Raw genomic sequence first — 13307 nt, 5'->3', positions numbered from 1 at the left:
AATCCGTTCAAAAGTTATGAATTTGTCTTTGCAGTCACCGCTGGATGAGAAGACTACTACAGTGCATGACGTCACATGCGTAGAACGATACAAGGAAACTAAAAAGAGAATTTCACGACTTGTCACTGATGCGTGTTACGGGTAACATTATTCCCTCTGCCTTCTGAAAGGGACAAGTTTAAGTGTTCTTTTTATTATGCGAGAAGAGTGAAATATGTTGAACTTTTAATTTCAACCATAAATTTTTAACGATGTTTGCATGTTTAACTTATGTTGTTAGGAAAAGTAGAATATGAATTTACACTGATTTTTTCACCCCTAAAGATTGATCAGATTCATCATTTACAAATGAAAAAATTAAGATTATTTTCAAATGTGTGCAATTACAAAATAGATCACGAAAAATCGTAAACGAATTAAGTAGTAGATCACAGTTCTCGCGCCAACAGCACCGCGAATAGCCCCTGCTACAAGCTAGGCACATTTGCGTGACAAGCTGTTGGAATGTCCCAACAAGTTTTGACGAGGTTAAGATTAATGGTGGAACAATTAATCATGCACTCACACAAACCTTTAAAAACCCTTCTCCTCGAACCTCACAACGACATGGTGATTAATTGGAGTCATCTCTCCGGAAAAATCAACAGACAAACGAAAAAGCTATGCTACCGCAGTATGACCTGAGTGTAATAAGAGAACATTTTCACAGTGTGGGAAAAAAATAGAACACACAATTTCAAAAAGCTACAGAAATTGACACAATGCGGTCATATATTGAATGACACTGTGTAATCCTTGTGTACTAGGAGTGAAATTTTATTAGCACTGCTTCTATGCACTGTGAACACAATGTTTTCACACAGTTTCTACCCTGTTCTTTATACACTAGTCTTGTACTATCACATACAACTGGTAGAATATTTAAACCTTGTAGTAGGAGGATAAAACATGCATGGTCATTGCTTTCAGAATATCTGTAGATCAACTAGTCCAGCTGTTTAACCTTATTCCGCCTCCGATGATTTCCCGATCGCGTTCGGTTTCTCGGCGTCAACTTCGGAAAGGGCCTCGGGTCTCGGAGCACGGCCGTCGGCAGTTTTTCGTACTTCTTGCACCCCTCCCACGCCCACCATCCCTTCTCGACGCACTGGCGCCGTTTCCTCACGACGAAGCACTGTGTGCCGAACACGTTGAAGAAGGCGTTGCCCACTTGGTATGAGACGGAGTTACGGACTTGGCGCAGACACTTGTGAAATCTGTAATCAAATTGGAAAATGCAGTAACAATATCACCATTTTAGTCATCAGAATGTTGCATCCAAGAATAGGTATTCATCTCACGTCTCACTCACTTGCAATGTCGCATCCAAAGAAAAAATATCATAAGTGTGTATTATGAGTTACATGCATTATAGGCCCTACAATGTGCATTCTATTGACGCACACTGACACAGACACACACACACACATACACCATAATTATAAATACATTATATATATATATATATAAGGTGAAGTAGGTGATATAGGTGTGACGGAGGAATGACTGCTGGCAGACACGGAGTATGTCACTTTGCCTTGAAAAAGACCTGTAAGTAGGTCGAAAGGTCAGGAGAATTAAAGGTAAAGTGAACATACTGCAACGTCTGCCAGCAGTCATTCACATTATATATATATATATATATATATATATATATATATATATATATATATATATATATGCTTAAAGGCATAATTTACCATTTGCACATGAAACAAAAACCCAGCATTAGTGCTTTAAAATGGTTCTAAAATTTGAGTTAGGGATAGAAACAACCACTGTAAAAATTTGAATCCGTATTATTGATGTTAAGTGTTGCTACATACACAAAATGTGAACAATAGTTATAATAGAAATGTTTCCAGACTAAACCGTCTACAGTTACGGTTTATTGAGAAAAACACTGATATCTCCTTATATTTTAGGCTTTATTGAGAAAATTTTATATGGTAGGATGTTTTGTGATATAACAGACCTACACATATGCATCAAATGTGATATTTTGAAATTTTTTGAAATCACTGCTCCCTAAGGTAAACTGGACCTTTAATGTATGATAGTATGATGGACATTGTATAACATTCGTAACTCATCGTAATCACGATAACCATACGCATTCTTGCGTGTGTATCGGAGTATCGTGCGTTATGTCATGATGGTGAGTCTTCTGAAAAAACATTTCTTTCTAACATACCAGCAAAGTATATCATTTTATCATCTACACTTTATGAACCATTCCCTTAGAGTCAGAACACATGCTCTCTTTTCAACAATCTTCCCAGTTTTATTCAATCGTCAAACTGCCTCGAAAGGTTTAAAAGACAAATTCGATCAACAAATATAAACTTAGCTTTTTGATATGTTAAAATGATGAGCAATTAAGAGTTTATACATATTAGTATGCATTTGTTTCTGTATCATTATGTTTCTCAATGCTCATTGTTTTTAGTACATTATGATATGATTTCTGATCTTGCCTTTGGTACTATTTTTATATGCGCTACATTTTTTTTTTTTAATCCTTGCATCTATATCTGTGTATGATAACGCATCTCTATTTTCTCACATTTTTCTTTTACCTTTCATTATTATGTTTGTTTCGACTACTTTTTTCTTCTCTTTTCTTTTTGTTTGCGTTACACTGTGAAAACCTACCTGCAATATTTCAATATTTTGAACAAAGTGTGAAAGTGTACTTTTTACTCGTTGCCATATCACTTTTTGGCCATTATTTTTGTACATTCTTGTAACATAATTTATTTGTTTTTGCATATGGTAATCTCCTGCTGTTTTTACTTTTAATTTGTTAATTTTTGTATCCTTTTTTTACTTATGTAGATATCACATCTTGCTTGTTTCTAGGTGTTCGTTTGCTTTCTTTTTTGTTGCTGTTGTATTATGTGATTTTTACTCGCAATATGGACTATTTGTAACAGGGCTCACTTGAAAAGCAGGCCCTTGGGCCCTGAACGTGACTACCCTGTTCTTTTTTTTTTTTTATAAAACTGAATAAATAAATAAAATAAAACTCTACCAAAACGAAAAGAAACCAGGATGGATTCTGTCATACATTATTACGCATCGTGCTTATAAGATTTCTTCACCGTTTCAGCGGTTTGTCGGTGTGTTGAGTCTATTACAGACGATTCAAGAAAAGGAAGACCTTGTTATTGGTATCAGAAAAGCCGATTCTATTTCTATTTCATTCCATTCATTCCTGCTCAGATCAAGAATACGGAAAAGTACATAAAGGAGACGTAATTCTCCCGGACTGTGATTGCGCAATAGAGCGGGGTCGTCTTAGAAACGAAGTTGGTGAGTGAGGAGCACAATACATCTATGTAAGAATAGAGAACAGAGGGGTTGCAAAAATACAAAGGACGACGTGGCTACTGGACAATAAAGACAATACATTGAATACCAAATTCTTGCAGGTGCTGGACATAGTTACATAAAACAAATTAAAAGGGGTCAACCCCCCCCCCCCAAAAAAAAAGTGATAGAAGATAAACAGAGGCTAGGTAGCCTATACTACTGTGACTGCATGAAGGACATGACGAACAAGGGCCTGTTATGTAATGCGGGATTTTCGTCTCTTCTTAATATTTTTCAGCATTATCATACAATAGGCCCTAAATAAATCAACGAAAGTTAAATAATTAAACTGATGTTTCGTGCTCCGATATTCCCGGAGCAGCCTCAACAGTGTTTTTTAGAGCATTTGTGTTAGTGAGCCCTATACCATTGATCATTTCCAAAGCAATACAAGGTTTAATTTATTCATCTGGGACGAGGGGGACATTACTTCATTTGGGATTGGGAAGCTGCAATAATTGAGGCTATGCACATCCGTGACAATCGAATATCATGGTTAAAATAAGGTTGAAAGAAGACCTCTCAACTTCCGTGCACAAACTTTGGACCGAAATCATTGCTAATAGGCTTGAGTCGTGTGCATGAAGATGCGTTTATTTTTCTCTGTAGGTGAATCAAAAAGCTATGCTTGTATACAGAGTATTGTTGAGCATTCACGGATTTGATTGAGAAGATTGTCTGGCATAGGGCAAAATGTCATTTTGCATTCAATTCACGATGATAACAACTATCTTCACTTAAAAGGTCTGGCAATTTCCATAACCAATAACGAAAGTTCGTTTCACAGATTATTAGTCACGCCATCAAAGCCAGCGCTTTTTCCTCGCTATTCAAATCACTTAAAGAGCTTAATCAAAGATCGCAAACGGACATTTGACATATTATTACGTTTTACTATATGAACATACTGATAAAAAAAGAATTAACAAACACATATCATGCGTCAAAAATATTGATCACAATTCATTCGTTATATCCGTGCTCATTTAATTAGCCTAAAATAAGAGATTTTGGTTATCTCACGGTTTGAGAATAATAGGTCGTGACAGTTCGTGCAGAATAGGCACCGTCTAGACGCTGAAACTTTAAAGTGAAATTCCATTATGTTGATTCCAACCCACAAACAATTGACATTTTCATAAATATGGGACATGGTCAGAAGTAGGGAAAGATACATGGAATTGTAATTTTCACAATAGTGATGTTTGTCAACGTCACTATTATGCAAATTAGGCGAGATGATGATGTAATATCGCCTCCAATGTCTTACCATGATTGGTAAACAATCTTCCTCCATTTCACATTTTAAACGAATTTGAAAGAACACAGAAGACACACCTCTCTCTTTTCTATCATACACAACCAAAGTCACTCACACACACACGCACACGCACACACACACACACACACACACACACACACACACACACACACACACACACATATATATATATATATATATATATATATATATATATATATATATATATATATATATAATTATGCACATGCAGGTGTATATACGTGATAGCCTGTATTCAGGTATATTTGCGATTGTGTTGGTAAACGTGAGGGACTATATAGATAGAAGAAAAAACAAGGAAAAGTTCAAATGACATAATTCCAGTTTCGCTGCTCAAAAAATAATGAGCACGCATTACCCTCTTTTGGTTGTGCAAAAAGGTCATGTGCATGCAGAGCCTGGAAAGTTCAAGTGACAGGCATGACAGGCGTGGAAAGGAGACGCTTGCTCCATCAACATCGACCATGTGAACTCAACAACATGAGGAATCCACGCCTGTTTTGAAGCTGTTGTAGAGCGGAAATTGCGAAAAGTGTAGCCTTGTTTCAATGCTCTTAGCTGAAATTTTCGATGCAAACTAGCTTTTGTCACGCGATATAATGTCACTATTCGTATGAAACGCCAGAATGCAACGACTCTAAAATTGAAATGCAATTTCAATTTCACATGAACTGATTCACATGAACTGATTCATTACAACCCGCGTTCTTCCAAATGGCGCCAAGGAAAGATAGTAAAGCGATCGAAAACAAAAATGGTACTCCCATACATGCGAGCTCTAATAATGAAAAGACGTCAAGAACTATGGGATGTGACTCCTGCCCATGCTCATAGGGCAACTTTCTGGAAAAAGCAATCAATGGTTTGTTTTCTTTGGGAATCCCGCACTTTGCGCGAACCTCCGATTACTCTTCATTCCACTCTGTATTTATATCCAAGGCCAGTCAGGGGGTATATAAACATATTCGCTACACCGGAGCAATATCCGTGATGCATGCCTCGCGTATTTTCTTACGGTGGCAATTCTTGGATGGCATTTGGAGCGGCGGGATAGCTTCAGAGACCGGGAGGAACAGATGATAACAAAGATAGGATGAGTTTTTCTTGTGTTCATCGGAAGAAGACGCCATTTGAGCAATATTCTGTGTATGTGTGTGTGTGTGTGTGTGTGTGTATGTGTGTGTGTTTATGTGCAGGCTGGGGTGGGAGGGAGGGACGGGAAGCGTGATATTAGCAATGAATGTACAGCATGCGAAACATCCCCCCCCCACACACACACACACATATATATATATATATATATATATATATATATATATATATATATATATATATATATATATATGTATATATATATATATATATATATATATATATATATATATATATATATATGTATATATATATATATATATATATATATATATATATATATATATATATACATATATATATGTACACACACACACACACACACACAGGCAAATACCTGTATTCAACGCATTATGTAAACACACATAAACACACGCATCAAACACCTATTACACAATAGCATACCGTCACATACGCACATACAAAATACCTATACGTTTACGCACATCAGACACACAGCAGCTTGGCTAGAGTTGAACTTTTCAGTCGTTATTCTTTATTTTTGTTGTGTGTGTGTGTGTGCGTGTGTGTGTGTGTGTGTGTTTATGAATCACTGCAGTATTACACCACAAGGGTTGTTCTTTGCCTTCGTGTAGTGATTCGGAGCCGGAAAACTCATTTCCCACGAAATTTATCATGAATAGGATAAATCAAGGGGTTAAGGTTAACTCTGCCATTACGTTTCCAATCATTAACTCGTCATAAAGAGAATATGATCTGATCAGTCGTCTACAACGCCACCAAAATACCAATAAATCTTTTTGAAGTCAGTTTGTTTGACTACGCGATCTTTTCTTTCAACTCTTTTGGACATCCGGGATCTCACCTGGCCGGGATGCCCCATCATATTACTCAATGCTCTCCTTCCTCCAACTGTTCATCTCGTATGTCCTCTTCTCTTTTTCCCGCCTTTTTTCTCACACTCGTGGTCATCATCATCATCCTACTCCTTTTCTTCTCCTTTTCTCAATCTTCCTCCCCTTCTCCTTCTATTCCCCCTTGTTGATGATGATGATGATGTTGTTGTTGTTGTTGTTTTATTTCTGTCTTCAGATAAAAATATAAAGATTGCATGCGAATGGCATATACAAATGTAATACATACATGACATTGTAATAACAGGATGAAGAAACAGGGGATTGCCCGTTCAGCCAAATCTGCAAAATATGACTGTCCTTCCACAGGGTCTCATACCTTCTATTCTTCACCTTCTGTCAATCTTTCTTCATTCTTTCTATCGTCATCATCTTCAATTCCTCTCCTCCCTCATCTCGTTATTTCATTATTGGCGTCTCTGGGAGTCTGGCAAACGCTCCTGCTTGGCGACCACAGCTTATACTTGAAGGAGAATCATGCATCATACGCAAAGTGCGTCATAAGATTCTCTGAATAAAGTGATAACCACGTGCCCTCGGACGCCTGTATGACGTCAATCGCCCGACCTTTCATTCATGACAGTGTCGCAGTTGGCCAGAGACCAAGGAAAGAGGACGTCGTACATAGAGGGGGCAGTGTCCGACTGTCGGCGCCTCTTTCTGGATAGTAATGTTGGTGTTTAGTGTGACGTATATTATTGTGATACTAACTTTTAAAACTCAAGAATGTTCGTCATTCATCCATGTGTACGGCATCACAAACACGCGCGTATCTAACGATTGCTGCTGGTGTAGCTATAAAATCAAATGAATTCCGACGCAGACGTCTCAGGCGGAGCAGAAACTCAGTGTATCAGAAGTTAACTGGTAGCAGTATTGGTAGACAGTATAATGAGTACATAGTAAATAAGGGGACAACAAAGTTGTCGAATGTTTCTCATTGCTATAGCGGAGATATCTTCATTTGCTGCGTACACGAAAAGATTATGACAATAGTGATGGGAATCATGGGTTTTATTGTCATTCTTTAATTACATTTTTTTTTTGTTGGTCTCGGATTTTGTTTATAAGAGCCGCAAAAGTGAGGAGGGGGACCACCTAGCCCCCCCCCCCCCCCCCGTTCCACGACCCTATCAGCTAGACCGGTAATAAACTGATTTTTGTTTCATGACTTTCAGTGCGTAATAATTCTTCTTCTCCTCGTATGTGCCTGGTTGATATCGTTATACTGACTGTTGCTGGTCACCTGGGGCGAACCAACAGGGGTCGTAATAATGATGAGGACAATGACTGCTGTAAACGGGTCCAGAATCCCATCTAGTAGACCGGACGAGACTCCCACGCATGCATACCAATGATATTGAGTCTCACCTTGAGATGTTCGTTTTCCCTTCTAAATCCGGTCACGCAGCAGATGTCTCTCCGTAATGACAAGGCTACCATGGAGTATTATAATAGAGACACTACTTTACACTGATGACATCTTTCACCGGTTCATCAAGATCGAGTCTGCTAATATCAAGGCTGACTGTAAACAAATAGCGCAAAAGTACTTTGACTTTGGTATTCTCTCGTTTCGCGTGGTTTTTCACCCTGGTCCTTGTTTGTTTTATACCCAAGGACAATAATGGCGGCTCGAAGTCAACAAGCATGGCGATCATACACGTTTAAAAAATCAACAACAGTTGAACCAGAGATAAAAACATACTGTTTTATTCTATTCTTTTGTTTTGAAACAATGCCAGAACGCGCGCTTCAGTGCGGTAGATACATTTCCTTACAGTAAAAATATCCAAGGAATGCGAGGTGTTTGGCACTGTGTATAGTTTTGAAGCGCAAAAGATAGACAAACATAATCTAAATACAGAGACGATTTATTATATCATGACAAACACACTGTGATGGGGGCAACTTGTTGACCACGGCGATCGCAACATACTGTAGCACTATTTTTGTATATAACTGCATGTCTAAAAATTACGGGCCACAGATTTTTTTTTTTTTTTTTTTTTCACGGCGCTGGAGGTTGATTCCAAACATTCTCCACACATGCACACACAGACACACACACAGACACACACAGACACACACTCACACACACACACATCACTCTTTGAAAACATAAAAATCAACAAAATTTACATCAATACTGAATAGTAAGACATAGGCCTATCATTGAAAAAGAATAGAACGTTTGATGAATATATTAATGGATTAGGATTAGGGTGCTGATAAAAATGATCATATCGTAACCATTATCATAAATACTATCAGTTTCAAAGTGATGATTACATCACCACAACTATGCCATGATAAACAATAGCAAACTGTAAAAAGAGCGGTGTAAGATTAAACACCATGGGTGTTAAATCTAACACCGATCAAGTGTCAATAGAGGACCACACCCACAGGTGTAGAAAGTATGTTGTGATGGTGTTGAAAAGTGTTCACCTGGCACTTCAAGGTGTTAATCTGACACTGCAGCTGGTGATATTTTTGACACTGCGCTGGTGCTGATTTGATATTGCTGATGTTTACACCCGCCCAGCTTCAATACACTGTAAAAACATCGGTGTCAGATTTAACACCATGAGTGTTAAATCTAACACCGATCAATCTTCAATAGAGGACCACACCCACAGGTGTAGAAAATGTATTGTGACGGTGTTAAAAAGTGTTCACTTCGTGGTGTTAATTTGACACTGTAGCTGGTGATATTTTTGACACTGCGCTAGAGTTAATTCATTAATGACACCACATGGTGTTGATTTGATATTGGTGGTGTTAATTTCAGTGGTACAACACCCGTCCAGCTTCAATAGGAGACCACACCAACTGGTGTTACTGTGGTGTAAACGTGTTTACACATTTTTTCAAAAATCAATTACTTTATCGGAAAATTCTCCATCGTCTTGTTGAAGTTCAGAATTAACAAGAAATTCAGTAACTAAGAAACTATCAAAAAACAATTTTATATTTTGAAATGACACCCGGAGGTGTTAATCTAACACCATGAATGAGCACCGGAAATTTAACACCAGCTCGGTGTTTCATATTTAACACCGGACTTTTTGCAGTGTAGGAGACCACACCAACTGGTGTTACTGTGGTGTAAATGTGTTTACAACTTTTTTTCAAAAATCAAATAATTTATCGGAAAGTTCTTGTTAGTCTTATTGGAGTTCAAATTCAAGAAGAAAAATTAACAATAACTGATCCTAAAAATTAGTTTTATATTTTGAAGTTACACCCGAATGAGCTAATTTAACACCACAAATGAGCGCCAGAAATTAAACACCAGCTCGGTGTTTCACATTTAACACCCGATTTTTTGCAGTGCAGAAAACACGACAGAACATTCACAGAAATCTATGTACCTTTTGTCACAGGCGCAGTGGCTGAGAGTAAAGAGCTGTTTGTTGGTGTAGTGGTACTTCGTCTCGAATCCCAAAATCTGCATTTCTGGTGGGCAGTAGTCGTGAGCTCGACAACACATGTCGGTTTGAACGTGCTTGCCGAGGGAGAATCGGTATTTGGCCGTGCTGCCTGGTCCACACCACTGCGTCCCCGGGAACATCAGGCTCCGCCGCGCTCGACGATGATGTCCGATCGCAGTCGAGTCATTCCATTGCGAAGAGGTGATCGAGATGTGGCCGTCGGTCAATTTCCGTAAACGCTTGCAGTCTTCGAGGAGGAGGTCGATATCCACAAGGCTTTGTAGAGAGAGGGGCAACTTGTTGATATTGTCAACATTAGCAAAGAAAACTCCATCCAGCCCTTTTTGTGTGGAGTTTGAAATATTTTTGAGTAGGGTGCCGATATCAACATTTACACCACTGTTGTCATTTCTCGTCATCATCCTACCAACCGAAGTGTTGTGAACTTTACCAGCGCTGTTTACATGCCCGACAATTTCCTGAACGAATTCGTTGATCACATATCCATCGTAGTCTACTTCGCATTGTATGATTTCTCTTTTATCGTCAAATCCAGCAGTAATATATAGCGAACCGTCCGTCACTTGCCGTTTAAAACGAACAGCATCAGCGTCATCTGGCCTTTCCCATGTGAGTTCTCTTGCGATCTTCGATCCAAGAACGACGATATCTTGTCGTCTGCTTCCCGCTTTCTCGATCACAATCTTCCCGCCAAACTTTCCTTGCGGGCTGTCTATGGAGAGAGAGTCAGTCAGTTTTCCGAATGGAGAAGCGAATATTGATGGAATGAATAGAATAAGGGAGAGACACAGAGTTCTGAGGCAATTGCATCCACTGATTGAAGAACGTCGTAAGATATCCATGGCTTGTTAATCCTTCCGATGACGTGCGCTATATATCGACAATAACTTGATGGCATCGATACATTTTAGTGGCAACTCATTGAGATGGATAGTACATTACACGTTGTACCGAATCTCAGTCATCATTTTGTTTCCTTCCCGGAAAATCTCAAAGCTGCGATACGAGAAAATACTGCATGCTGATGTTTTCACAGATTGACAGCAGTGAGTATAATGGAAAAACACAATACAATGTGTGAGAGAGAGTGAAATATATAACAACGCGAGAGAAGAGAGGGAGAGTATGTGTAGTGATTGCGGTAAGGTGGAGCCATTGTGAAACAGATACAAGCCACAGAACTCTTGTGATACAAGCTGCAGAGATCGTGCGATACTTACTGGTCACGTGAGCTCCACGTAAACCGGCGAGCGTATCTGCGTGACCACGTGTGTGACGAAAGGCCGCTAGGTGAATGCGGGTTCAGTGTGTAAGTACGATGCCTACACCCGCCGCCGAAACGGTGACAAGTCGCGAATAGTTTCCCATGCATTTGTAGGGCTGTGTTCCACTTTCAAAGCTTTTATTCCAAAGCTGGACTGCATGCTTTGTTCAGTAGGCCTACCTTCAAATCTCTGAATGAGTAAAAGATTTACGAAGTCTGGATTCAATAGGATTTCCTTCTCCGTATCCACCATCGGTCTCACTTTATTTGACTGCACAGTCCACGCGAGGGAGTTCACATCACCACACAGCAAATAAACCGGCTATATCGTGCAAAATTTTTCACATTTTCTTTCGTGGAAAACCAAAACTTGAAGTATTTTTTTTTTTGTTTGCTGCTGTTGATTTAAGTTTGCATTAAAACTGCTACCATCCTCTCTGATCAGGCAACGAGAATTAGAATTAATGTGCTTTATTTTATTTTAGCTAAAGAATGTCTAAAGGGTGTCTAAAGATGGGATAGCGTTCATGGAAACGGTATGGAAAATTGTGAAAATTCAAAAAATCATATAGGTATGTATCAGTAATATATTTAGATTACATATGTATGTTATATATATATATATATATATATATATATATATTCAAATAATATATGAAGAGTTTGTTCGCAAAAACCGATAAGTCCATTTTTTGAAGATTTTGAAGTTATACGGTCTCTGTCATACAGTACAAAATAATACCTTTTAAATGAAATATTGGTCACTACATGTAAAGGTACATTTGTGAAGTTATGGTCAAAAGAAGCAAAAATTTTCTTATTATTTTCTTTATTTTTCTTGACCTTTAATCGCAAATATCTCCATTGGGCAAATATGGACTTATCGGTTTTTGCGAACAAACTCTTCATAATATATTACCGGTATACGTAACTATCCCAGAATATATATACGATATAATATATTATAAAATGGGTTCAAGAATGTAGCCAATTGGAAGCACTGAAATGAGTCACGTGTGCGTGCATTAATTTCTTAGTAAATGCACTAAGAAGAGTCTCTCTTCCACCTCCCTGGCCTGACGTACGTCACAATGTTTACACTAGCAGTGTGCACTCAATCAGTTGTTACAAGTGCGTCACGCGCTACTATACGCGCTGTCAATCCTGTATAACAACTTCTAGTTCGGGCCGCGGGCTGCCACAACAGCCGGCGGCCTTTCTTGTGCATAACACGTGGCGTACGTATACTCTTATACGTACGTACAGTACTTATGTGCGGGATTTCCGAGTGCGACGTGCGTAAATGTTTGGGACAAACATCTTCGGACATCTTGACTTTTGAGCGAGTGCTACATGTAGCTGACTGGTATTGACCCACAAAGGTACGTGAATAATGCTGTTAGTTTTCAACCCATTTTATAAAACAAATGATGCACAGGATTATTTCGTGGCGTTAGTGAAGGTGCGGCGCACTCTCGAGTATTGACAACGGTTGCAAACATGCACTCGGCTGCGCCTCGTGCATGTCGCACCATTGTCAATACTCTCGAGCGCGCCGCACCTTCACTAACACACTCTATCCTGTGCATCATTTGTATACTAACAGTATTGTATGAGATGCATTATTGCAGATACTCTTGAAATCTTTCAGGCCGACACGGATAACTCAAGAGACGGCTACTCTCATTGACAATATATTCACTAACAATGTTGAAAATATTTTAAAAAGTGGTATTCTTGTAAATGATGTTAGTGATCATTTAAGTGTATTTGCAATTGTCAATCATCAAAAAGATAAATGTTCCCAATTTAATTTATGTAAACGTTTTGTAGATGATAAT

At 38.6% G+C, this 13307-nt stretch overlaps 1 protein-coding gene across 1 annotated transcript; it reads right to left on the bottom strand.

Moving 5' to 3' along the window:
- Nucleotides 1-985: 985 nt before the first annotated feature.
- On the bottom strand, nt 986-11719 carry LOC140227943 (group 3 secretory phospholipase A2-like). Its single transcript, XM_072308326.1, has 4 exons — nt 11647-11719; nt 10770-10914; nt 10122-10457; nt 986-1256 (listed from the first exon to the last, which is right to left on the bottom strand). Exons 1-4 carry the CDS (start codon nt 11717-11719, stop codon nt 986-988), a joined length of 825 nt encoding a protein of 274 aa, XP_072164427.1.
- Between the last annotated feature and the right edge of the window lie 1588 nt (nt 11720-13307).

This window comes from Diadema setosum, chromosome 4 (genome assembly GCF_964275005.1).
Source record: "Diadema setosum chromosome 4, eeDiaSeto1, whole genome shotgun sequence".
NCBI classification, from domain to species: domain Eukaryota; kingdom Metazoa; phylum Echinodermata; class Echinoidea; order Diadematoida; family Diadematidae; genus Diadema; species Diadema setosum.
This window is presented reverse-complemented; position numbering and strand designations above follow the sequence as displayed.